This window comes from Heterodontus francisci, chromosome 2 (genome assembly GCF_036365525.1).
Source record: "Heterodontus francisci isolate sHetFra1 chromosome 2, sHetFra1.hap1, whole genome shotgun sequence".
In the NCBI taxonomy this organism is placed as follows: Eukaryota; Metazoa; Chordata; class Chondrichthyes; order Heterodontiformes; family Heterodontidae; genus Heterodontus; species Heterodontus francisci.
The window spans coordinates 9,195,711-9,220,670 of NC_090372.1; the positions used below are offsets into that span (position 1 = coordinate 9,195,711).

At 43.9% G+C, this 24,960-nt stretch overlaps 1 protein-coding gene across 6 annotated transcripts in view; it reads right to left on the bottom strand.

The window, feature by feature from the left end:
* Window positions 1–24,960, bottom strand: part of cpne4b (copine IVb) — a 379,388-nt gene that overhangs the window by 20,240 nt on the left and 334,188 nt on the right. For all 6 annotated transcript variants that reach the window (XM_068054266.1, XM_068054259.1, XM_068054275.1 and 3 more), the window contains 5 exons: window positions 10,671–10,769; window positions 10,450–10,536; window positions 9,481–9,540; window positions 5,591–5,724; window positions 2,698–2,752 (listed from right to left, as the gene is read on the bottom strand). In XM_068054266.1, the coding sequence (XP_067910367.1) occupies window positions 2,698–2,752; window positions 5,591–5,724; window positions 9,481–9,540; window positions 10,450–10,536; window positions 10,671–10,769 (435 nt within the window). The remainder of the gene's footprint in view (window positions 1–2,697; window positions 2,753–5,590; window positions 5,725–9,480; window positions 9,541–10,449; window positions 10,537–10,670; window positions 10,770–24,960) is intronic.

The following is a 24,960-nucleotide window of genomic DNA, read 5'->3' on the forward strand; positions in this document are numbered from 1 at the left end:
CTCCCCCTTCCCAGACCCTTTACCCCTGACCTGAGGGCCACTTCTAGCAAAACCTCCAAGACCCTCCTTAAAACCCAACTCTTTGGCCAAGCATTTAGTCACCCCTTCTAGAATCTTCTCTGCAGGCTTGGTGGCCATTTTCCTCTGATTACGTCACTATGAAGTAACTTGGGATTTTTTTTTTTTCCTGTGTGTGAAAGACGTTAAATAAAAGTAAGCTGCTGCTTGTATTGAAAAAAAGGCTCGCTCAGTGATTTTTAGGGCAAGATTTTCCCCGTGGGCTTCGGAATCCCGCCACCATGGGCAAATGGGGGGGGTCACAACCCCACACTGGGGGAAATAGTCACCTGCGAATTTCCCTGAATTGGCCAATTAATTGCCAGAGGGCAGGCTCACCATCCAATTAAGGAGGAGAGGCGGGCTCGTTAAGCTGGAGGACCAATAGGAGACCCTTCAGCACTGAAGAAGCAGCAGCCTGCATTACAGGTATGTGAGAGACAGAGTGCCTCCAATTTGAGGTGCCCTCTCTCCAACTTTTATGTTAAATAAAAAATTGATTAAGCAGCCGGGTCACCATCATGGAGGGGGAGACCACCACCCCCAGTCTGCTGCCGGGAGCCCACCTCCAGGGGCTGCACAATTCCTGACACCTGCGGGGACCTGAAAATTCCAGTCGGCCTCCGACGATCGGCCTCAACAGGCCATTAAGTATCTTAATTGGCTAGCCGCTGCTTGTAGGCAGTTAGCCCTGCCATTCCCAACCATCCCTTCTCGGGGGAAATGGCTTGGGGGTGGGATGGAGCAGGGGAACCTGCTCGCCAGCAGCACGACATTCCCCCATACCCCATCAGGATACAAAAATTCATCCCATAGCTTCTGCAAATTTCTCAACAGATATTCTTAGGAATAGCTTTGTCTTAAAAAAAAGAAAATGGGTGAGATGTGCAGAGGCAAGGAATGAAGCAGATATTGAGATGCAGTAAAGCATGAACGGATCGAATGGGATGAGATAGATAATGAGATTCATTGGACGGACAGCAACAGGCAGCCTGGGTAGTGGAGCAGATAATGAAACGGGTGAACCAGACATCAGCTCCACATTCTACACATTCACGAGCAAGACTTAGAAATTTGGTTGCATGGCACCAACTAGCTGATGTGATGCCAGGATTCCAGATTTGGATTTCCAAAGGTAGGTGCCTTTAAGAGGAGCAGGCTGGCTTCACCACGTGGTTTCTGAACAACGCTACTGGGCTCTCGTGCTGAGCGCAGTGGCAGCTGATAACGCTAGGATAAAGGCAGCAGCGAAGAACCTTGCTCGGCCACATGCTACAATCCTGCAAATGAGGTGGGTACACCAAGCTTGCATGCGGCCCACCTCGACCTGAATGGGCGCGGGCTGGTCGCGAATTGCAAACCCCCCGCCCCCCCCCCACCACCACTACCCCTGTGCCCAAAGAAAAGGACAACCAAATTTCTAGCCGTAATTCTATAGATGCTGGGCTAGCTCTGAATTCCAGACAAATTCTTCATTCTGTACCTTTTAGATTCTTGCCTTGTTCTGTGCTATATGTCTTTTTATTGCTGTAATGCTGCAATTAGTTAATTAAAATGTTAAATCCTCATTATTTTCACTAAGGTATAAAGGCTGGAGGGAATATTTCTTGTAGTCCTATCATCTAAAAGGAGATCTGGGATTGTGAAAGCAGTAGAACTAGAGGGTACAGCAAAAAATTACAGAAGAATTTAGATTGGTTAATTAATTGTCAGATATTGAACCCTGAAGTTTATCATTTAGATATACTTTAGATGGCATTGGTAATAAAGAAAATCCATAAAATCAGTGCAAATCATACCAGAAAAACTAAGACCTCAGGACATAAATTAGGAAAACACATACCTGGAAGAATTTCTGTGCTCAGAGAAATGCTTGAAACAATTTACTGAGTAACAGAGGCAGAAGCATTAGGGACATTCAGACACAGAGAGGTACTACAATGGGAGAGCTGGGGTTTGATGCTTCAATGGGGTCTGCAGCTTTTAACTTCTGGTCCTTTCTCATGTTGCCAGAGAGGGTGGATTTTCACTTTAACCCCTAGGCAGTAAAAAAAAAAAGAGGGCAATGGCAAATCGGCCATTGCTTTGCTCCCCACCTGATTTAAGTTGCCATTGGAGTTGGTGGAAACAAATCAGGAATCGGGGTAAGGTAAGAAATGGACAGCTGACCCACGAACGGTTAGAGTTAAAATTCGCTCTTCTGAATTTATGGTAAGCAAGTTTCATCTCTTTTTTCTAACACACCTTTGAGAAGAAAGGCACAGAAGAGAACTCTGTTTATAGATGCATGAAAGCAATGGGCGAGATTTTAACTCATTCAAAACACACCCTCTTGCGCAGAGTTAAAATTGGGCCCAATGGGCGCCAACGTGAAATGTAGAGATCGAGCAAACTTTCATGAGTCACTAGTACATTCTGTAAAGATTGAAGCTAGTGTTTTCTTCCTTATTAACCAGAGAGATTTCTTTCCATATAACAAGCCACATGTGCAAATGTTAAGAGAAGTCCCCTTTTACATTATCCTGTAACATTCATCACTTGCTCACTGCGCAGGTCGACAGATGATAACAGTGGGAAGTTTTATGCTAAGAAATCCCTGTCTCTGAAACGAACACGGGATCGATTCACGACTGTGCTCACTTTAGAATCAGGTGGTATTCTTGCTCCAAATCCAAATGCCGGGAACATTTTGTCACTGAAATGACATAAAAGCAATGTTAATCACTGAAATAAAAGTACCCACTCCTGACGAGGCCTTTTGAAAATCAAAGCTACACACAAAATGATTTCCTTTAGGGGGAGGATGAGAAAATAGGGAACTATTATGCATTAAACAGCACATGTCCTCTTTATACCCCTTAATGGTTTATGCTTCACGTCACTTGAACTTATTTTTGAAGTCGCATTAGTGTCACAAGAAATACTGGTTACTGAAAGCAGTGATTGCAAATCAGCCACATGCATCACTCCGTACTACAGCATTAAAAAAAAATGCACCAAATGAAATTGTTCTCCTCCTCAAAAAACAAACATTACATCACTAGAATAGAACAGAGCCTGGTGTATCATAGAAACCAGGGGCAGGATTTTGGGTTTTGGGTTGGGACCCCCACATGGGGGTCAAATGGTGGTCCCGACCCCGCAAAGTCGGGAACAGTCACTCGACACGGATGGTCCCTGAATTGGCCAATTAGTGTTCAGACAGAGCGCTCGCTATCCAATTACGGATGGTGGGTGGACTCTTGAAGTTGGAGGGCCAATAGCTTGAGGTGTACAAAATTATGAGGGGCCTAGATAAAGTAGACAGGAAGGACCCGTTTCCCCTAGCGGAGAGGTCAATTACCAGGGCGCACAGATTTAAGGTGATTGGTAGAAGGCTTAGACGGAACATGAGGAAAAACCTTTTCACCCAGATGGTGGAGGGTGTCTGGAATTCACTGCCAGGATCGGTGTTGGAGGCAGAAACCCTCAACTCTTTTAAAAGGTACCTGGACATGCACCTGAAGTGTTGTAACCTGCAAGGCTACGGACCAGGAGCTGGAAGGTGGGATTAGAATGGGCGGCTAGTATTTTTTGCTGGCCGCAGACACAATGGGCTGAATGGCCTCTTTCTGTGCCATAACTTTTCTATGGTTCTAGGAGGCCTCCAGCACTGAAGCAGGTGCAGACTGCTGTTGCAGGTAAGGGAGAGTGGGGCCACCATCTTGAAGTGCCCTCTCAGCAACTTTAACAAATCTGGAATAAAAAATGGCCACTTCTGCCAGACCACCTTCATGGATTATCTTGGCAAGCGACCTTGGCACTGCTGGTGAGCAGGTATCTATACTGCCCCCGATCTGGTCTCCAGCAAACCGGCACACTTGGTGCAAAATCACACCCCTGCCTACCTCCATTCTTGCCACATATTGGGGTGAAAATCCTGCCCCATGTTTGCAATGAACTTGTGAATTACATGGCCGATCTGTAACTTCAATGCTATTGGTGCTGCCTATTTGAAATAGTTCATAGAAACAAGATACCTGAGTAAAACAGCATTAAAGCTACAAAAGTGTCACAATATCGGGGAGCATCGAGGCAGAGCCCATTCTTGGAGGAGCTTGCTTTGAAAACTCTGTGTGTATTGCACACGGCAGATGATGTAACACCTTCTGCAATATCACTGCACACTCCCACCTACTGTGCAGTATGTGTGTGGAGTCCCCACTCATAAGGGAGAAATCTCCGAGAGGGATGGGGCCACTTTACAAATCTAAAATCAGCATGACAGAGTTAAGGGCAATATCCAGCTGCTGCTGTCGGCTCTTGTTATCAACATGCACAACAATAACAACTTGCATTTATATAGTGCCTTTAAAATCTAAAACCACCCAAGGTGCTTCACAGGAACATTATCAAACAAAAATGTGACGCTGAGCCACATAAGGAGAGATTTGTGGGTCAAAAAGGTAGGTCTGAAGGAGGAGAGAGAGCTAGAGAGTTGGAGCGGTTTAGGGAGGGAACTCCAGAGCTTAGCTTCCAGGCAGCTGAAGGCATGGCTACCAATGGTGGAGCGATTAAAATCGGGGATGTGCAAAAGGCCAGATTTGGAGGATCGAAGAAATCTTGAAGGGTTGTGGGGCTGTTGATGGTTACAGAGTTGGGAAGGGCAAGAGCATGGAGGGAATTGAAAACAAGCTTTGAGACTGCAGCCCAGGACGGTCAGAGACTTGAACTCCCCCTTCCCCTACTGGTTCTGGGATAGTCTAACTAAATGTACAGAGTTAGTCTCCTGTAGCCAGAGCAGTTCCTGATATTATGCATGCACATCTGGTGGAGTGTAGCTGGGGGTGGAGTGAGAGAGGGGTGTGCGAGGTGGAGGGAAACAAGTTTCTTCTGTGTCATACGTATAACAAAACTCAAACTTCCTCCAACCCTCAACACATACCCACCATATTTTGAACTGAAAGAGACACCATCCTCAGGAATAAGTTAGAAGCAAGTGTCTTTTTAAAAAAAAACATGATTTTAAATCGGATTTGAATTCCTACACTGTGTTGTCCTTTATGAAGATACCTAGTAAAGAGTAGGTAGCACAGCAGCGAATCCGTCAATTGCATGGTGACAGGATGTGCTTTATTTTATATAAGATTTATGCTGCCGTGTCTGTATATAAATACAAGCAATTGAACAAAGCATTGTTGTCTGTTGACAGGCAGAATGGTGTAAATCTTGTGAGAGCACAGAAACCCATCATCGGACCAACATGACACACGCAGCTCTCAAGTGAATCTTCAGCCACTCCAAGATGAAGAATCACCAGATGCTTTCTCACTGACGCAGCACCCCTTCAAATGAAGGGACCTGTATTTCCTTGCAGAGACAACTCTTAAAATGTAAATAAGGTTCCCAATGAATGCTACTTCGGCATGGCTGGGAAGTGAATACTGCAACAGGAGCCTGTTAATGGGATGGCTGCTTCCAGCTCTGTTTTGATTGGCACTGACCAGCTGAGTAAGAACAGTGAAACAGCGTTGACCGTTCTCCAACACCTTACCTGTCATAGTCCTGGCAGATCTCGCCCACAGCCACTAGTGCTTTCAGGTATTCATTAGGCTGGTATGGGTGGATGTAGTGCAGGGAGCAGCTGTTTCTCGGATCCCCATTGGAGGCTGTGAAATCTATAGCGACCTGGAGAGCAAACACAAACACGGCCGTCACTAGCCTCTTATAGGCAGCACTGATTAAATCCAAATAAGGAATTCAGGAGGACTTCTTTACCCAGAGAGTGGTGAGAATGTGGAACTTGCTACTACATAGAGTGGTAGAGATAAATAGCAGAGATACATTTAAGGGGAAGCTGGATAAAGACTTGAGGACTGAAAGGTTAGGCTGAGATGATGTGGGTGGGAAGAGGCACATGTAGAGCACGACACCAGGGTAAATCAGTCGGTTCAAATCATCGAATGGTTACAGCACAATAGGCCATTCAGCCCATCGTGTCTGTGCAGGCTCTCTGCAAGAGCAGTTCACCTAGTCCCATTTCCCTACCTTTTCCCCGTAGCCCTGCAAACTTTTTTCTCCTCAGATAATTATCCAACTCCTTTTTGAAAGCCTCAATTGATTCGGCCTCCACCACACTCTCAGGCGGTGTATTCCAAATCCTAACCACTCGCTCGGTAAAAAAATTTCCCCTCATGTCGCCGTTGCTTCTTTTGTCAATCACCTTAAATCAGTGCCCTCTCATTCTCGATTCTTTCACCAGTGGGAATAGTTTCTCCCTATCTACTCCGTCCAGACCCCTCATGATTTTGAATACCTCTATCAAATCTCCTCTCAATCTTCTCTTTTCCAAGGAGAATAGCCCCAGTTTTTCCAGTCTATCCACATTAAGAGAAGTTCCTCAGCCCTGAAACCAATCTTTTCTGCACCTTCTCTAATGCCTTATAATCCTTCCGAAAGTGTGGTGTCCAGAACTCGACACAATACTCCAGTTGAGGCCAAACCAGTGTTTTATTTGTACTCAATACCCCTATTTATAGTGCCCAGGATCCCATATGCTTTATTAACCACTTTCTCAACCTGCCCTGCGACCTTCAATGATTTATGCACATATGCTCCCAGATCTCTCTGCTCCTGAACCCCCAATATAATTGTAACTTCTAATTTACATTGTCTCTCCTCGTTCTTCCTACCAAAATGAACCACTTCACACTTCTTTACATTAAGTTTCATCTGCCACTTGTCTGCCCATTCCATCAACCTATGTTCTCTTGACGTTTATCATTGTCCTCCTCACAGTTCACAATAATTCAAACTTTTGTGTCATCCACATTTGAAATTGTGCCCTATACAACCAAGTCTAGGTCTTTAATATATATCAAGAAAGGCAGGGGTCCCAACACTAACTGCTGGGGAACCCCGGTCCAAAAAACAACAGTTCACAAACTACTCTGTTTCCTGTCACTCAGCCAATTTCGTATCCATGCTGCTACTGTCCCTTTTATTCCATGGGATTTAACTTTGCAGACAAGCCTGTAATGTGGCACTTTATCAAATGCCTTTTGGAAGTCCATGTACATCACATCAACTGCACTACCCTCATCTATCCTCACTGTTACCGTACTAAAAATCTCAACAAGTTAAACATGATTTGCCCTTAACAAATCTGTTCTGGCATTCCTTAATTAATCTACATTTGTCCAAGTGACTATTTATTTTGTCCTTTCTTAGCCTGTTCCCTTTGCTGTGGTCTTGATGTAATTCCTTGTAGCTGTGAGCGACTGCACCCTGACTCATAGGGCACTGCCATTCTTGTGCACAAGTGATGTGAATATTCCTTGAGATGCCACATAATCCAACAGGGATTGCTCTCTGATGATATTATGGATTGGGAGACTGGGTTACTGCCGACAATCTGAATTGATAATGTCTCAGAGAGCTCATTCAGAGCAGAACCTTTACTCCCAGCCTCTGTGTGTGTGAGACCAGTAACTTGAAAGGAAATAAACCCTGCAGCAAGGGTAGATTAAAAGCAAGAGTCCAATTATCTTATATTATACCATTGAGACTCGTATCACAATTCAGTAAAGTATTTTTCCCTTTAACTAGAGTTCACTGGTGTAAATTGAAGTTAAATTCTGTAATAAAGGAGTTTTGAATTGGTTAATGTCCCAACATTAACACTCACCCAGTTGGCCTCCTGGTTCACGCAGATGGAGGGGGCCGGTTTGACCGCCTGGAGGCGGCCTCCCAACAGCAGGTTGGGTGGGGCCAGTGCTCCAGACAGGCCTAGAGGCCCTCCCTGCCTGTCTGGGTGCTGCAGTAGCCACAGGCCACCATAGTGAAATATGCTGTTCGGGCTCACTGACCAAGCTTTAATGAACTGCCACTGCACCATGAGGCTACACAAAAGCAACAACTTTTTAATTATAGAGCACCTTTAACGTAATAAAACATATCAAGACAGAGCGGCACCGTGGCGCAGTGGTTAGCACCGCAGCCTCACTGCTCCAGCGACCCGGGTTCGGTTCTGGGTACTGCCTGTGTGGAGTTTGCAAGTTCTCCCTGTGACCGCGTGGGTTTCCGCCAGGTGCTCCGGTTTCCTCCCACAGCCAAAGACTTGCAGGTTGATAGGTAAATTGGCCATTATAAATTGCCCTAGTGTAGGTAGGTGGTAAGGAGAATTGAGGGAAGGTGGGGATGTGGTCGAGAATATGGGATTAAAGTAGGATTAGTATAAATGGGTGGTTGATAGTCGGCACAGATTCGGTGGGCCGAAGTGCCTGTTTCAGTGCTGTATCTCTCTATGACTTCACAGAAGCATTATAAAGCAAAATTTGACATTGCGCCACATAAGGAGATATTAGGTCAGATGACCAAAAGCTTGGTCAAAGAGGTAGGTTTTAAGGAGTGTCTTAAAGGAGGAAAGCGAGGTAGAGAGGTATAGGGAGGGTATTCCAGTGCTTAGGGGCTTGGCATATGAAGATGTGGCCACCACCAAATGTGGAGGGATTAAAACTGGGGATGTACAAGTGGCCAGAATTAGATGAGCACAGATATCTCAGAGAGTTGTGGGGCTGGAGGAGAATACAGAGATAGTGAGGGATTTGAAAACAAGGATGAGAATTTTAAAATAAAGGTGTCGCTTGATTGGGAGCCAATGTAGGTCAACGAGCACAGGGGTGAAAGAGGAATGGGACTTGGTGTGAGTAAGGACATGGGCAGCAGAGTTTTGGATGATGGAGGGTAGAATGTGGGAGGTCAGCCAGGACTGTGTTGAAATAGTCAAATCTAGAGGTAACAAAGGCTGCGAGGAAGGGATGCAACCTGGCTTTAAGGACAGTGGCGAAACGTGGCATAAATTACATGGGTCACATGGGTGGGCTGCCTGATTTTGCACACGAGGGGTTGGGCAGCCTGCCCTGTGAAGGCTAGAGAGCGCCTGGGAGTTAAAATGGCCAAGCAATGCCTCCTGCCCTGGCTTGATCCCTACCCAGAGTTAAAATTGACCCTTGGGTCTCTCAGCTGGATGCTTGTTAAGGCATTTCAGCATCAGCTAGAAATTAAAACAGACGTTCATGCAGGCAGGTTATCTAGCTTACCAAACACTTGCGCCAGCCGACCATCTCCCAGAAAAGCCCTGACACTCAGATCAGTGCAGTCAAGACATAGTTTCATTTCCCAGCCCACTCTAATTAAGACCACCGTGGCACTTTACACGGTTTTTGCTCGATTCGTCAAGACAGCCTTAACAGGTGGAACACTCAACACCAAAGATCGCTGAAAGCCACTTGATTATACAATGGCCTCTGCCCAACCAGCCTTTTCCTCAAAGCCCTTATTGCTGAAATATTCATGCCTGTTAATAAGCTTCAGCAGTTACAGCAAGGCAGGGCAGAGCAAGATTTTAATTTTGATTAAAATCTGTAATGAAGAGTCACTTACTGTAAACTGAATCTGACATCCGCCCATGATGTAATCAAGGAAGGAGTGCATCTTGTGGATCTGCAGGTCAGAAAGAACTTTGATTACATTCAGCAGGAGAGTCACAGCCTTCATTCAGACAGACTTTAATGAAAACCACTGCAGGGTTAAAACCTTCTAAGATGCATTACAGTCAGCAGCAGGAACACTGTCGGGGCCTATAGGACTCAGGAGGTCTTTTATTCCTATTGTCAGAATACCAATTTGCGAAACCCAAATGTTCAAGGACAAGGAAGTCAAAATCTAAAGGATAGAATCCTCTTTATCACTTCAAAACAAATACACAGAAATTGTATATTGCACCCTGATTAGACGGCAGGCAATAAGCTAGATGGGGGCCCTTTTGTTAAGTAAAACGTCCTGATAGCACCATAAACTGCAAAAGTGAAACGCAAGCAGCTTGTGAACATCAGAATAGCAAAACTGAATGTCTTAAGCATGCTGAGAGCCATTTATGCTGTTTGCAACACACTGAGCTTAATTTGATTTCTTCCTGCCTGTCCTGGCAGTTAATGCCATGTTATGATTGTGAGTGTGTGTGCCTTCGTATATGGATGGATGTTAGAATATGAGAAATAGGAGCTGGAGGAGGTCATTCGTCCCTTTGAGCCTGCTCCTACATTCAACTAGATCATGGCTGATCTTCAACCTCAACTCCACCTTCCTGCACTATCCCTTAATTCCCTTAGTATCCAAAAATCTATCTACCTCCGTCGTGAATATACTCTGCAACTGAACATCTACAGCTCTCTGGGGCAGAGAATTCCGTCCAAAATCCCTTATCCTAAGATGATGACCACTAGTTCTAGAGTCTCCAGCCCAGGAAAAACAGCCTCTCAGTATCTACCCTGTCAGGCCCTCTATCGCGTTTTAGATTTTCATAACTGGTCATTTCTACAGGCAGCCAGTGGAGGTAGAAAAAAGCCTCACTTTACAGAGGTTGAGAATGACGATGCCAGAGTTCTTGTAATTTTTCTTCTTCGTTTTGTATTTGTGGTTGATGCACTCCCACTGAACCTGCAATGAGAGAAATTGAACACAAGAACCACATGATTGTGTGTTTTTCTTTTACAATTAGAATTGTCAGCAAAAAGGTTAAAAAAAAACTAGAGAATTTGTGTTAAAACAAATGCAAAAGGTGCTTTTTCTACCTGTCTGCCATCCATTGCCCCACGCATTTCTACAAAGGTCGATGTAAATTCTCCGATAAAGTCGTGCTTGCCATTGGAGTCCCAATCCCAGACTATCAACTGGAAGACAAGAACGGGACAGACAAGTACGTTCACAGGCACTTAAAAGAAAACCTCAATCGGTTCAGAATCAGTCAGCACATTCTTTAGCAGCTGAAATTAAAAATTGGTTACATGCTTATAAAATTTCAAGGTGTTCATTCAAGAGTGTGTAGCTCACATAAAGAAATGAACATGTCTAACTCTCAGGGAAAAAGTATGAGGACAACAGAGTGCCAAATTTACTCAGAGATTTGTTATAAGGTTTCTCCTTACAGCCAAGACCCTCTGCTGCGGTGAAGAAACAAGGTGGAACCACAGACCATTTGATCTTGCTTAAGCATGCAGATTGTTATAAGCTTCTTTTAATCTCGGGAAAAAAAAAATCTTCAATGAGAACCACGGCAGAAAGCTTCTTCAGCTAATGATTTTTGAAGATAGCTTCCCTGGCTCCCACAGTTGCAGTAACGTTTGATGACTTGAATTGTTCGAGTCATCAAAGATGGAGGTCATGCTCATTTAGTGTGTTACGAGAACAATTTGTGTATTGACTAAAGTTGTCGACAGATGTCAGCTAACCATCATGTCGTGCTTAAGCTGTCATCCTTGGCTCAGTGGGTAGCACTCTTGCCTCAGTGTTGGAAGATTGTGGGTTCAAGACTCGCTAGAGTCTAAGCTAACACTCCCAGTGCAGTACTGAGGGAGTGCTACGCTGTCAAAGGTGATGCCTTTCAAATGACGAATTAAACTGAGGCCCCTCAGGTGGCTGTTAAAGATCCCATCGCACTATTTCAAAGAAAAGCAGGGGAGTTATTCCCCTGTGTCCTAGCCAACAACAACTTGCATTTATATTGCACCTTTAATGGAGTAAAGCACCTAAAAGGTGGAGAGGTTTCAGAGGAAATTCCTGAGCTTAGGGCACAAGGAGCTGAAGGAACAGCTGCCTATGGTGGACTGATTAAAATCAAGGATGTACAAGAGAACAGAATTGGAGGAGTGCTGAGACTTCAGAGGGTTGTAGGGCTGGAGGAGGTTAGAGATAGGGAGGAGTGAGGCCATGAAGTAATTTGAGAACAAGGATGAATATTTTTAAAACAGAGGTGTTGTTGGACTGGGAGCCAAAGTAAGTCAGTGAGCACAGGGGTGCTGGGTGAATGTGATTAGTGCGAGTTAGGATATGGGCAGCAGAGTTTTGGATGAGCTCAGGTTTATGTCGGGTGGAAGATGGGAGAATGACCAGGAGAGCATTGGATTAGTTAAGTCTAAAGGTCCAATGTTTATCCTGCAACCAACATCACTGAAACTGAAACAGGGGCGGCACAGTGGCGCAGTGGTTAGCACCGCAGCCTCACAGCTCCAGGGACCCGGGTTCAATTCTGGGTACTGCCTGTGTGGAGTTTGCAAGTTCTCCCTGTGTCTGCGTGGGTTTTCTCCGGGTGCTCCGGTTTCCTCCCACAAGCCAAAAGACTTGCAGGTTGATAGGTAAATTGGCCATTATAAATTGTCACTAGTATAGGTAGGTGGTAGGGAAATATAGGGACAGGTGGGGATGTTTGGTAGGAATATAGGATTAGTATAAATGGGTGGTTGATGTTCGGCACAGACTCGGTGGGCCGAAGGGCCTGTTTCAGCGCTGTATCTCTAAAAAAAAATTATCTGACCATCATCACATTGCTGATTGTGGGAGCTTGCTGTGTACTAATTGGCTGTGCATTTCCTACATTACCACAGTGACTACATTTCAAAAATATTTCATTGTCTGTAATATGCTTTGGGATGTCTTGAGGTTGTGAAAGCCGCTCTATAATTTCTCATTTTGAGTTTTTCTTACATTAGCGTGTAGCAATAGGTTAAGTTGTGAATTAAATTTTTACTTATTGTCCCCCAAACCCCCACCCCCGGCTACCCCCGTGCAGTTTGGCTCATTTTTCTCCTGATTTTTTAAGGGGAAAGTCACCAGTTGGGGATGGAAGTCAGCTCCCCTACACCATCCTGCTCCGAACCCAGTCCGGTGGTTGATGCACTGGACAGGCCCTGCTTCTCCGCTCCATGTGCTTTCAGTGCTACTAACCCCAATTGTGCCCGCCATTTACTAGAGCTTCAGGTAGCTGGAGGTGGGGAGAGAACAGATGCGAAGGGGAGGGAGGAGGACCATTAGCCTGATGAACAGACAGAATATATGGGAAAGAGAGGGGAATAGATAGATTATAAAGCAAGGAGAAGGGCGGGGAATATGCGATAAGGAGGAAATGGACGGGGAAAAGGGAGCAAATAACTATGAAAGAGGGAGCGAGGATGGCAATAAAGGGAAGAGGGAATGGAGAATTCGAAGACAATGAAGAGGAAGGTAAATGGAAAACAATAAAGAGAATGGAGATGGATGATGATAAAGGGGAGAGGGAAAGAGGGACAGCTTTGGGGAGCAAAGAAGAAAAAGTCTAGGGATGGGATTTCAGGCTGGGAAAGAAAGGATTGTGTCAGCATTAACTCAGTGCGAGTGGGGAGGGAGATTGCCAGAAGATTAGCATAAACTGGAGCGATGTGGGTTCTTGTTTGTATAAATAACAGCATGAAGTTTTAGAGACGATGATAGGATACCAGATGGAACTCTCCTGAGAGTGGAAAGACTTGCATTTCTATAGCACCTATCACAACCACCGGACATTCCAAAGTGCTTTCCAGCCAGTGAAGTACTTGTGAAGTGTAGTCACTGTTGTGATGTAGGAAACGCAGCAGCCAATTAGTGCACAGCAAGCTCCCACAAACAGCAATGTGATAATGACCAGATAATTTGTTTTTTTTGGTGATGTTGATTGAGGAATAAATATTGGCCAAGACACCGGGGAGAACTCTCCTGCTTTTCTTCGAACAGCACCTCCGACAGTGCAGCCCTCACTTGGCCGTGCACTGGGAACGTCAGCCTAGAATTTTGTGCTCAAGTCTCTGGAGTGGGACTTGAAGCCCCACCTTTCTGATTGAGATGCAAGGGAAGGTGCTACCCATTGAGGCAGGACTGAAGGTTCAGAAGGTAAAAGGAGTGTTGAATTGGCAAGGGAACAGGAGAAATGTGCCAGTAAGAGCCAATAGGATTTGAAGAAAGAGTATCGCTTAAAAAAAAAGTGGAGCGTGTTGGTGGGTAGAGGTTAAACACTGTACAGTTTCTCCCTGAACTAGTTCAGAGAGGGTATATAGGGTCTGTAGACTAGAATGATGGGGAGAAGTTGCATATGGGAAAATGACTGTGAAAATGCTTAAGTTTACTTGGCATTCCCAAGGCATTGGGCTGGATTTTAAAGCCTCTCCGTCACCGGAAATGGTGTCGGGGGTGGGGGGGGGGGGGCAATGAAGATCAGTACAGAGGAGGCCCACCACCCACCCCAATGGCAGCAGGCCCTGTACCGATCTCAGCGGCGGAGAGGCCTCGTGGCGGAAAGGTCATTTTATTCATTTTTGCAAATCTTTACATTAACTGGCCCTTTAAGTTTTAAATGTACATTGAGGGCTCCGCTAGTGCCTACGCATTGGTGCTGGACGCCATTGCCGGTGACCGCTCACCCACCTCCTCCACGTCATCACAGGGGGCGGGCGCCGTGGCCATGCCAATGAGCTGCCGTGTTTGAAATCATGGCAGCTCCGCGACGTGGTCCCCGTGCGTGCGGGATGCATTTTCTGGTACGCTCGCCGCCTATTTCGGCGGCGGAGTCTTAGAATGCAGCCCATTGAATCACAGATTAATTGTTATGTTTTTAACCTGCTTCATTTAAAATGCAATGTAATGTCTTCCTGCATTAGAGGGCTATAAAATAGCAGTTATTATGCTCTTTAAATCAATGTTTTGTACATTAAAATTGTTCTAATATTTATGCCCATTACAATAGTTCTATGACGTTGCAAGGAAGATTATAGACCATTACTTTATTATCTCATTTAGCCATGCTGCTTGCAAGTATGCAGGCCTGCTGTGTTTCTGCTTAGTGTTTCTGAAGATGGAAAACTCAAAAATCAATTACTTTCATTATAATTTTATATAAAATACTGGTACGAGGAAAGAAAAATCAACTGGCAAAGAGAACCAGCAATAATTTAAAAAAAAATAAAGGCAATCAGATTTGAGCATTGAATCTGATCAGCTATTTTCTCCATATTCGTCCAAGCTGCTCAGGCACAACACTCCAGCTGAAGCCTAACCAGTGTTTTAGAAAGTGTTTATAGAAGTTTAGGATAACTTCCTTGCTTTTGAACTCCGTGGGCCCGATATTAGCTGCGCGTAAGTGAATGAATGTTGAGTGAGTTAAAACCTCACCTATAATATGCCTCTGTTTATAAAGTCCAGGATCTCATACACGTTTTCTGTTAACCTGCTTAATCAACTTGTCCTGCCACCTTCAAAGAAATTTGTGTACATAAACACCCAGGTCTCTCTATTCCTCTTTAAAATTGCACCATTTAGGTTATATTGCCTCTCCTCATTTGTCCTAATAGACCTTTATTACTTCTTATCAATATTACACGATTTTTTTTTGTTGCTCTTTTCTACTTTTTCATTAAGATCAAATAAAGGAAATTATCGTCATTAATCAGCAGATGCTGTTTGTTGTACGCTTTCAGTCGGCAGATTTATCTGGCTTCATTTACATCAACCCCCTGCTGTTTCCGAAATTGTTGGACGCTTTAATGTTGATGAACTAAGGACAGGCTGCATTATAACGGCTTAATTAATGACCTTAATACAAGAGCAAAATGGGGTGGCACAGTGGCGCAGTGGTTAGCACCGCAGCCTCACAGCTCCAGCGACCCGGGTTCAATTCTGGGTACTGCCTGTGTGGAGTTTGCAAGTTCTCCCTGTGTCTGCGTGGGTTTTCTCCGGGTGCTCCGGTTTCCTCCCACATGCCAAAAGACTTGCAGGTTGGTAGGTAAATTGGCCATTATAAATTGTCACTAGTAATAGGTAGGTGGTAGGGAAATATAGGGACAGGTGGGGATGTGGTAGGAATATGGGATTAGTGTAGGATTAGTATAAATGGGTGGTTGATGGTCGGCACAGACTCGGTGGGCCGAAGGGCCTGTTTCAGTGCTGTATCTCTAAACTAAAATCTAAACTTGCAGGTTAGTAGGTAAATTGGCCATTATAAATTGCCCCTAGTATAGGTAGGTGGTAGGGAAATATAGACAGGTGGGGATGTGGTAGGAGTGGGATTAGTGTAGGATTAGTATAAATGGGTGGTTGATGGTCGGCACAGACTCGGTGGGCCGAAGGGCCTGTTTCAGTGCTGTATCTCTAAACTAGATGTTAGAGGTAGTTTCTTTACTAGAGAGTAGTAGGGGCGTGGAACGCCCTGCCTGCAACAGTAGTAGACTCGCCAACTTTAAGGGCATTTAAGTGGTCATTGGATAGACATATGGATGAAAATGGAATAGTGTAGGTCAGATGGTTTCACAGGTCGGCGCAACATCGAGGGCCGAAGGGCCTGTACTGCGCTGTAATGTTCTAATTCTAATTCTAATTCTAAACTAAACTACTGCAAATGCTGGAAATCTGAAACAAAACCAGAAAATGCTGGAAAGACTCAGCAGATCTGGCAGCATCTATGGAGAGAGAAACAGAGTTAACGTTTCGGGTCTGTGACCCTTTATTGGGGTCGATGATCTTTGGTCAGAACTGGGAAGAGCAGAACCTCTTCAAGGAGGGCATTGCTGGAAGAGAAGTGGCAGCGATTTAAACACAAACACAAGAGCAAAATACTGGAAATCTGAAATAAAGATAGAAAATGCTGGAAATACTCAGCAGGCCTCTCAGTTCTGATGAAAGGTCATCAGCCTGAAACGTTAACTCTGTTTTTCTCTCTCCACATATGCTGCCACGACCTGCTGAGTATTTATTCCCAGCATTTTCTATAATTAATGACCTTTCCTATTTATCAGTTGGACAGTAAGGTGGTGTTGCACAGTTCACTTGAATTAACCCCACTATGTACTGTAAACCATCAGAAAGTAGCAAGAGCTTGCCAAGGCGAGGAAAAGACTTTGCAGGGTTACCTAGAGGACTTAGCTGTGAATGACTGTGAAAAAGAATCTCTTTCACCTGAAGATGGACAAAGCAGCAATGTGGTGGTATTGTAATGCAATCGAGCTGGAGCATGCAATTCAGTGCACACCCTTAGAAATTCGTAATCAAATCCGCATACTAATGGTTTTCAAACAGCTCCTCCTCTCTCCTAATACTGCAGCTCTTTGTACTTGATGCCATTATGAAATAGTAGCAAACAACAATCCAGCAGGCTGCTGCAAAACCCTGTGGCTGCATTCACCTCTCTTTACACCTGCCATTCTGGAATATTATTTCATTTAACACTGTTTGATGCTGTCTGCCATTTACTTCAAGCCATCTAATGCTATTCTCCCCATTGTACTTTTCCCAATGCCTCTGCACTGGTCACATTACTAGGCTTCAAAAGTACCTCCAGTAAGATGCTTCTCGCTGATCTGTCCCCACTTACTGGAGGTTCCATATTAACCCTTTGACCTATGAAATACTTTTTGACAGCATTGAGAAAATCCAAACCATAACTTGACTATATACCTATCTCTCTCTCGCTCTCACTCACTCACACGGACACACACACCCACAGAGACACACACTTCAGCAGAGCTGATGTGTTTGGATGAAGGATTCAAAGGAAAGAAAGACTTGCATTTCTGTAGCACCTTTCACAACCACTGCATGTCCCAAAGCGCTTTACAGCCAATGAAGTACTTTTGAATTGTGGTCACTGTTGTAACGTAGGAAACACAGCAGCTGATTTCCACACAGCAAGATCCCGAAAACAGTAATGTGATAGTGACCAGATAATCTGTTTGTCAGTGAGGTTGATTGAGGGATAAATATTGGCCAGGACACTGGGGATAACTCCCCTGCTCTTCTTCAAAATAGTGACATGGCATCTTTTACGTCCACCTGAGAGGGCAAACCGGGCCTCCATTTAATGCCACATCCAAAAGACAGCACCTCTGACAGTGCAGCACTATTGCACTGGGAAAATTTGCCTAAATTGTTGTGCTCAGTCTCTGTAGCAAGACTTGAATCCACAACCATCTGACTCAGAGGCAAGAGTGTTACCCACTAAGCTACAGCTGACACACTAGAGGCTTTCCTTCATCCCATTTCACTACCCTTTCCTCCGATCCTTCTCAATTCCCTTTTTTCAAATATTTATCCACACTCTTGCTAAAAACTATGAGGTATTCTGCTTCCACCACTGTATCTGGTAGGGAATTCCATGTCCCAACAATCCTCTATCAAGTAAAAGTTTCTTAACCTCTCTTTATTCTTCTGCTAATGATCTTTAATTTCTGCTCTTTAGTTACTGATTCACGGGAAATAGTTTCTCCTGATTAACGTCATTAAAGCTGGTCATAATTGTGAAGACCTCAATTAGATCTCATTCTTCTCATGTAAAGAGCCCCGGGTTTGAGTTTCTCTTCATAACTTATATCACTTCATCCCTGGTATCATCTTAACAAATCACTTCTGCAATGTCTCCATGATCTTGACATTTTTCCCAAAGGAAAGCAGCCAAAACTTGTCACAATGTTCGAACTGCGACCTTAACAATGATTTGCACAGATTTAGCATCATCTCTTTTTTCCCTTTTGTACTCTATTTATCGGTTATAAAAATCTAGGAACTCATACTCTTTTATTTAATAAGTAAAGGTTATGTTGCCAAAAGGAGGATGTGCAGAGTTAAACAACTCAAACAATATTTCCTCCCACTTGTAAATATTTATTTATCTGCAGCCTCTCTGCTCCTTTTCTCCTTTTAAAGTATATCTCCTGCTTAACTGTCCTTGCAAATTTACCACCTCATATTTCACTGCATTAAATTTCACCTAACATCTAACTGCCCAATTTACTAACCTGACTATATCCTGCTGAAGTTGCCTGCAGTCCTCTTCACAGGCAACAATGGCCCCTATTTCTGTGTTGGCCGCAAAGTTTGATATTTCACCCCTTATACCCAAGGATATCTGTTTTGCTTCACCTTTTCCAGATTCCGCATGAATTTCGTTTGTGATTTTTGCCCTAGTTTATTCCAGGTCTCTCTCTTTAGCCACGTTTTATGTATCATGGGCAGACACAAGGACATTGAGGTGGAGATTGTGAACAGACTCATCCCCAGCCTGCATTATTACAATCCTTACACCGAACATGCGCTTGCTCCAGGCACAGGCTCACTGCTGCCCATTTTGACCACCTTCGTGTGCGGCTGCTTCAAGCTGTGTGTAGATCTCCAGTACGCAAACTCCAAGTGTCACTACGTGCTGAGGTTCTATCTGTCCCCGGTGTTGCGAAGGATGGGCCCGGTCACATTGCTGCGGAACGCTCCATGCAGTTGGACCGTGCTGTACCACCTATCCTTTGTGGAGCAGTTTCTGCGGGAAAACACCTTTGACCACCAGTCCATCAGGCAGTGGTCTGCACGGAATGTCCTCAAGGCCCTACGGGAAAAGGAGACGGTGGATCCTGTCGGATGGTTCCCTGAGCAGACCGTCAAAGTCATTTGGCGGAATGCCTCATCACCAGAACTTTCAAACAAGCACCAAGATGTAGCTTGGCTGGTGGTGAGAAGGGCCCTCCCCGTCAGATCCTTCATGCACACCCGAAGTCTCGCCCCCTCCGCACAATGCCCCCGCGGTGGCTGTGGTGGGGAAGAGACGGTTGCCCACCTCCTCCTGGAATGTGTCTTTGCAAAGCAGGTGTGGAAAGAGATGCAGTGGTTTTTGTCGAGGTTCATCCCAAGCAGCTCTGTAACACAGGAGTCTGTGCTCTACGGGCTGTTCCCAGGGACGCACACCGAGACAAACATCAACTGCTGCTGGAGGACTATCAATTCGGTGAAAGACGCCCTTTGGTTTGCCCGAAACTTGCTGGTCTTCCAAAGCAAAGAGTTGTTCATGACCGAATGTTGCAGACTGGCACATTCCAAGGTCCAGGACTACGTGCTGAGGGACGCACTAAAGCTTGGCGCAGCCGCAGCAAAGGCTCAATGGGGAAAGACCACAGTGTAAGGTCCCCCCACCAAGCTGAACTGAGGGGCTGGATCCATGGGAAACCCCTCGAACTGTATCGGAGAAATTTTGTGTGCTGTAAATGTAAAAATGTATATGGCATGACAATGAAATGGAAGGGTTGTGAAGCAACTCATGATTATATAGAAGGAAACTGATCACCTTTGCACTGTTTGTATTTTTTGACTTGATGCTGTTTTAAACTGTTAGGGAATGTAATTTTTACAGATTTTTATGAATAAAGTATATTTTGGAAATAAAAAAATAAAAGAACTGCTGCCCATTTGGGGCAAATTCAAAGTGAAGACAAATTTCAACAGCCTCTGAATTGTGCACACCCTCTTACACTGATAACAGGACATTATACACTAAAGTAGCAAACTCCAGCATTTAATAACCTGTCACGTTCACAAAAGGAAGTTATGAACTAAGGTGAACTGGAGCAATTAACAACTGTAAAAATGAACTGGTGAATTAAATTCCGAAAAATGGGCACATTTTGCTGCAGACAAGATGGAGTAAGAGGTCAAGTGACCCTTCCTGTACATACGGACTGTTGGAGACTAATCTCATCATCACATCAGGACTAGTTCTGGGGAAAACACATTACAATGTTAAACAGGCCATTCAACGCTAAATGGCTCCTACCTTCAAGAATTGGGCTGACAAAGACCATCACGGACAGAGCGACTCCAGATCCAAAGCTAAGATAATAGGTGGGAAATAACACCACTTTATCAAGATAAACCGCAGTCTAACCCCCTTGTGTAATAATTTGTCCCACGTTCAAAGACAATGAATGGACACACCAGGAGAGAGCATCTATGGTCACCAGACCTAAAACCCAGCCTGATAAGGGTTTTTCTTAAAAAACAGAGATTTCTCAGAGAGAGAGAGAGAGAGAGAGAGAAAAAGAGAGAGACAGCCAGCGAGGAAGCAGAGACATCCATTCCAGCCAAGACTAAGACCTTGCCTGTAACCCCTTTAAATCACCGAGGCAGAGACTCCAAAGGTGACCTTGAAACGCTCCATCTGAGAAATTTAACAAGATTGACCAAATCTTAAACAAAGGAATCTGCAATACTTCAGTGAACAAGACAAGGAACATCAGGCCTGTAATGCTGTAAAAATTCCTCCTGGAAAACCAAGGTTTTAAAGTGAACTCTTTTTACAACAACTGGACTTAACTACATGCTACCCTCTAATCTCTATCTTTTCTTGTGTATGTGCATGTGTGTGCCTGTGTGAGTGGGTGAGGTTGTGAACATTTTTGGGTATTATTTAATAAATAGTTATCTTTCTCTTCAAATCTGCAAGAAAACCTGTTGTTGGTCTGTGTATTCGACCATTAAAACATTCAGTGACAATGGGTCAGGTGAGAGGTGAAAAGTGGAAGTCACCCACACAATTTCCCATCTGTCCGTGACAGACCATTGATCTGAACTGTCTTGTTATCACTCTAGAGTATCAATTATATCTTCTAATGCATACAGTGAAATTTATAGGAGTGTTTTTATTCAGCTTTTGTTGGAGTTGGGTGCTATAGGATTAATACTTCAACTGTCTTATGCAGATGCTGACTGCTTTAGTTTTATGTTAATGTAGTGACAATCTACGACAACAACTTGCATTTATATAGCACCATGAATGTGGTAAAATAGCCCAATGATTTTCACGGGAGCATTATCAACAAAATGTATTATACACGGAATCCATATTGGGAAGATTGAAGCCATCGTCTTCAGTCCCTGTCACAAACTCTGTTCCTAAGCCACTGACTTCATCCCCCTCCCTGGCAACTGTCTGAGGCTGAACCAGATTGTTCATAACCTTAGTGTCATATTTGACCCTGAGATGTGCTTCCAATAAAATCCATGCTCTTCACTGATGTTCCCTGTTAGCTGCACACGCGGCCACGTAACCACCTGGAAGGTACCTCGTAGGCCACTCCTAAGTTGTCCCCTTTAAAATACTGCATATGCATGGTACAGTACATTCAAATGAACAGACCACACACAAGGAAAAAAATTTAGAGGGGATATTGCTCTTAATTATGATTAATTATTAACATGAAATGAGGATACAAATTCATATGTTTTCTTCAGGCGTTACGCATTTCCTATAAACCCCCACAGTCTGCATAAATGGACAGTTATATTTGCTTTCCCAAATTTGAGAAACAAATGAAGCTAGCAGTTTCACGCTGCTACTATGCAGGAGCAACACGAGTGGTATTTTCCACTAACAGGATGCTACCAAAAAGACAAAAAGACGTTCTGTTGACCACACAAATGAGTATGAGATATCTGAATCCCAGTGCCAGTGCAATGCCAGATACATAGGCTGCACGTCCCAAAGACTGGCGGATCATATCAAACAGCACGTCCCTTCAGCTGTTCGCAACAGAGTACTGACCGTACTCAACCAGCCCATACTTGCAAAACTCGGTCGAATGTTAGATGTGATTCCACTATTGGACAGCATTTACTGAATAATCCCAAGTGTGCTAAGAATTACACTGACAACCAATTTAAGATTATCAGTTGGGCTCACAATATGGCTCACTTACACTTGCTAGAAGCTACATCTATTCATATGCAGGGACCCATCCTCTGCAGGCAAAAGGAACATGTTCAGGCATTGCACCTTTTTTTGAATTAAACAAAAGAGTGGGGGATAACAGTTCCCAGATGCATTCTCCATGGCGATGCCTGGACCAGAGTCGACTTGGTAACCAATCAGCATTCTTTTCTCATGCAGTATAAATTGTTGCTCCCTTTGAAATTTGGCATTCTTGCTTCTGTCCTGATGAGTGCAAGACAAAAAGCTTCGACAGCATGAGTCTTTTTTCAGCAATTTCAGAATATATTCAACTACAAATCTGTCATTTTTAATCTTTGTGTGGCTGTGCTGCTCTAGTCACCAGAGAGTTAATAACCCAAGCTGATTGGAAATGATATCGGTCCAGACTGATGCTTTATTTATGTCTGCCTTTCGTGATGTTTATTCACTGATCCATGTGTGTTATCAGTCACACCAGTGGCAGGGGACACTGTCCACTTTCCAGCCTCAATCTGTTTCCTCTGCATTCTCACTCAGAGATGCCAAATGCTTGATTACAGACTTACTGATTGCCAGCAAAGCTCCTGCTATCTGAGTTTCCAAAGCTTGACCCTGCTACATGTTATGTGTTGAGCCAGATCAATCGTAGTCGAAGTAAATTCTGACACACCAGAGTTTAAGCAGGCAGGTAGGAAAATCGTTACACTGTTTATGAATATTTAGCAAATGGTTAAAATTATGCCCAGTTGAACACAAAAGATGTTAGTGCCTCAAAGCACAGTGCATCACCATGGGTGCTTTATAATTCAGTCCAGTAATAGTTGTAACAACAACAATTTATATCTATATAGTACCTTTAACGTAATAAAACATCCCAGGGCACGTCACAGGAGCATTATAAAACAAAATATGACACCTAGCCATATAAGGAGATATTAGATCAGATGACCAAGTGTCTTAAAGGAGGAAAGTAAGGTAAAGATGCCAAGGAATGTAGGGAGGGTATTCCAGAGCTTAGGACCTAGACAACTGAAGGCACAGACATCAATGTGCCACACAGTGGAGCAAATCAGGGATACTCAAGAGGCCAGAATTAGAGGAATGCAGATGGCTCGGAGGGTTTTGGTGTAATACAACATTTTATGAACAGCAATAACACTCCAGTCTGTTTCTCTAGAAAAGAAAAGGCCAAGGGGTGATTTCATAGAGCTCTTGACAATTCTGAAGGGGTCTGATAGGGTAGACATAGCAAAGATGTGTCCATCTGTAGGGGAGACCAAAACTGGGGGTCATATATATCAGATAGTCAGTAATAAATGCAATAAAGAATTCAGGAGAAACTTCTTTACAAATGTTGTATTACACCAAAACCCTCCAAGAGATCTGCAACATGTGGAATATGCCACCACATAGGGAACCATCGAAGCATAGAATAGTACAACACAGAAGGCCTTGTAGTCCATCAAGTCTTCACCAGCTTTGTCGAAGACCAATCCAATTAGTCTCCCTGTTCTTTCCCCATATCCCAGCAACTTTTTTGTCCTTCAAGTACTTATCCAATTCCCTATTGAAGGCTACCATTAAATCTGAATCTAGCACCTTACTAGGCAGTGCATTTCAAATCCTAACCACTCGTTACCTAGAAATGTTTTTCCTCATGTCGTCTCTGGTTCTTTTACCTTAAATCTGTGCTCTCTGATTTATGTTTATGCCGGATTGCTGGATATATTATGTATATCTGATTTATCTCAGAGCAATGCAGATATCACACTTGTATTAAAACACCAACTGGTTTATTTACAGCACTTTAAAATATATCAGTTCTTACAAGATCTCAGTACAATGTCTTCTCAGAGCAGTCAGTGTATTTTCTGTAGAAGATTCTAGTTCCATCTTTTAGTTTCAGTTTTAACTCTTAAGCAATCAAACACAGTGAACACAGATATGTGGACAGGCTAATACAATCAAACCCAGATCAATAAAACACTACACTCTGACTAGCGACCCTTCGGCCATTAGAAACAGTTTCTCTTTAATTACTCTATCTAAACCCGTCATGATTTTAAACACCTCTATCAAATCTCCTCTTAGCCTTCTCTGCTCTAAGGAGAAAAACCCCAGCTTCTGCAGTCTATCCCTGTAACTATAATCCCTCATTCCTGGAACAATTCTAGTAAATTTCCTCTGTACCCTTTTCAAAGTCTTCATGCCCTTCCTAAAATGTAGTGCCCAGAATTGGACACAATACTTCAGCTGGAGCTGAACTTCCTGCCTTGTGTACTCTATGCGTCTGTTTAAAAAGCCCAGATCCCGTATGGTTGAGGTGAATACAAAGATGCCTTTAAGGGGAAATTAGATAAGTACATGAGGGAGAAAGGAATAGAAGGCCATGTTGATGGGGATAGATGAAGTAGGGTGGGAGGATAAACAGCACCACAGACCAATTGGGCTGAATGGTTTGTTTCTGTGTGGGCAAATTCTATGTAATACCACTAAAACTGCCATGATGTCTGGGTGATATGGTGAGGCTGGCACCTTGCTGTAGCTCGACATGACATGTGCACAGGCTTGCACCCAAAATG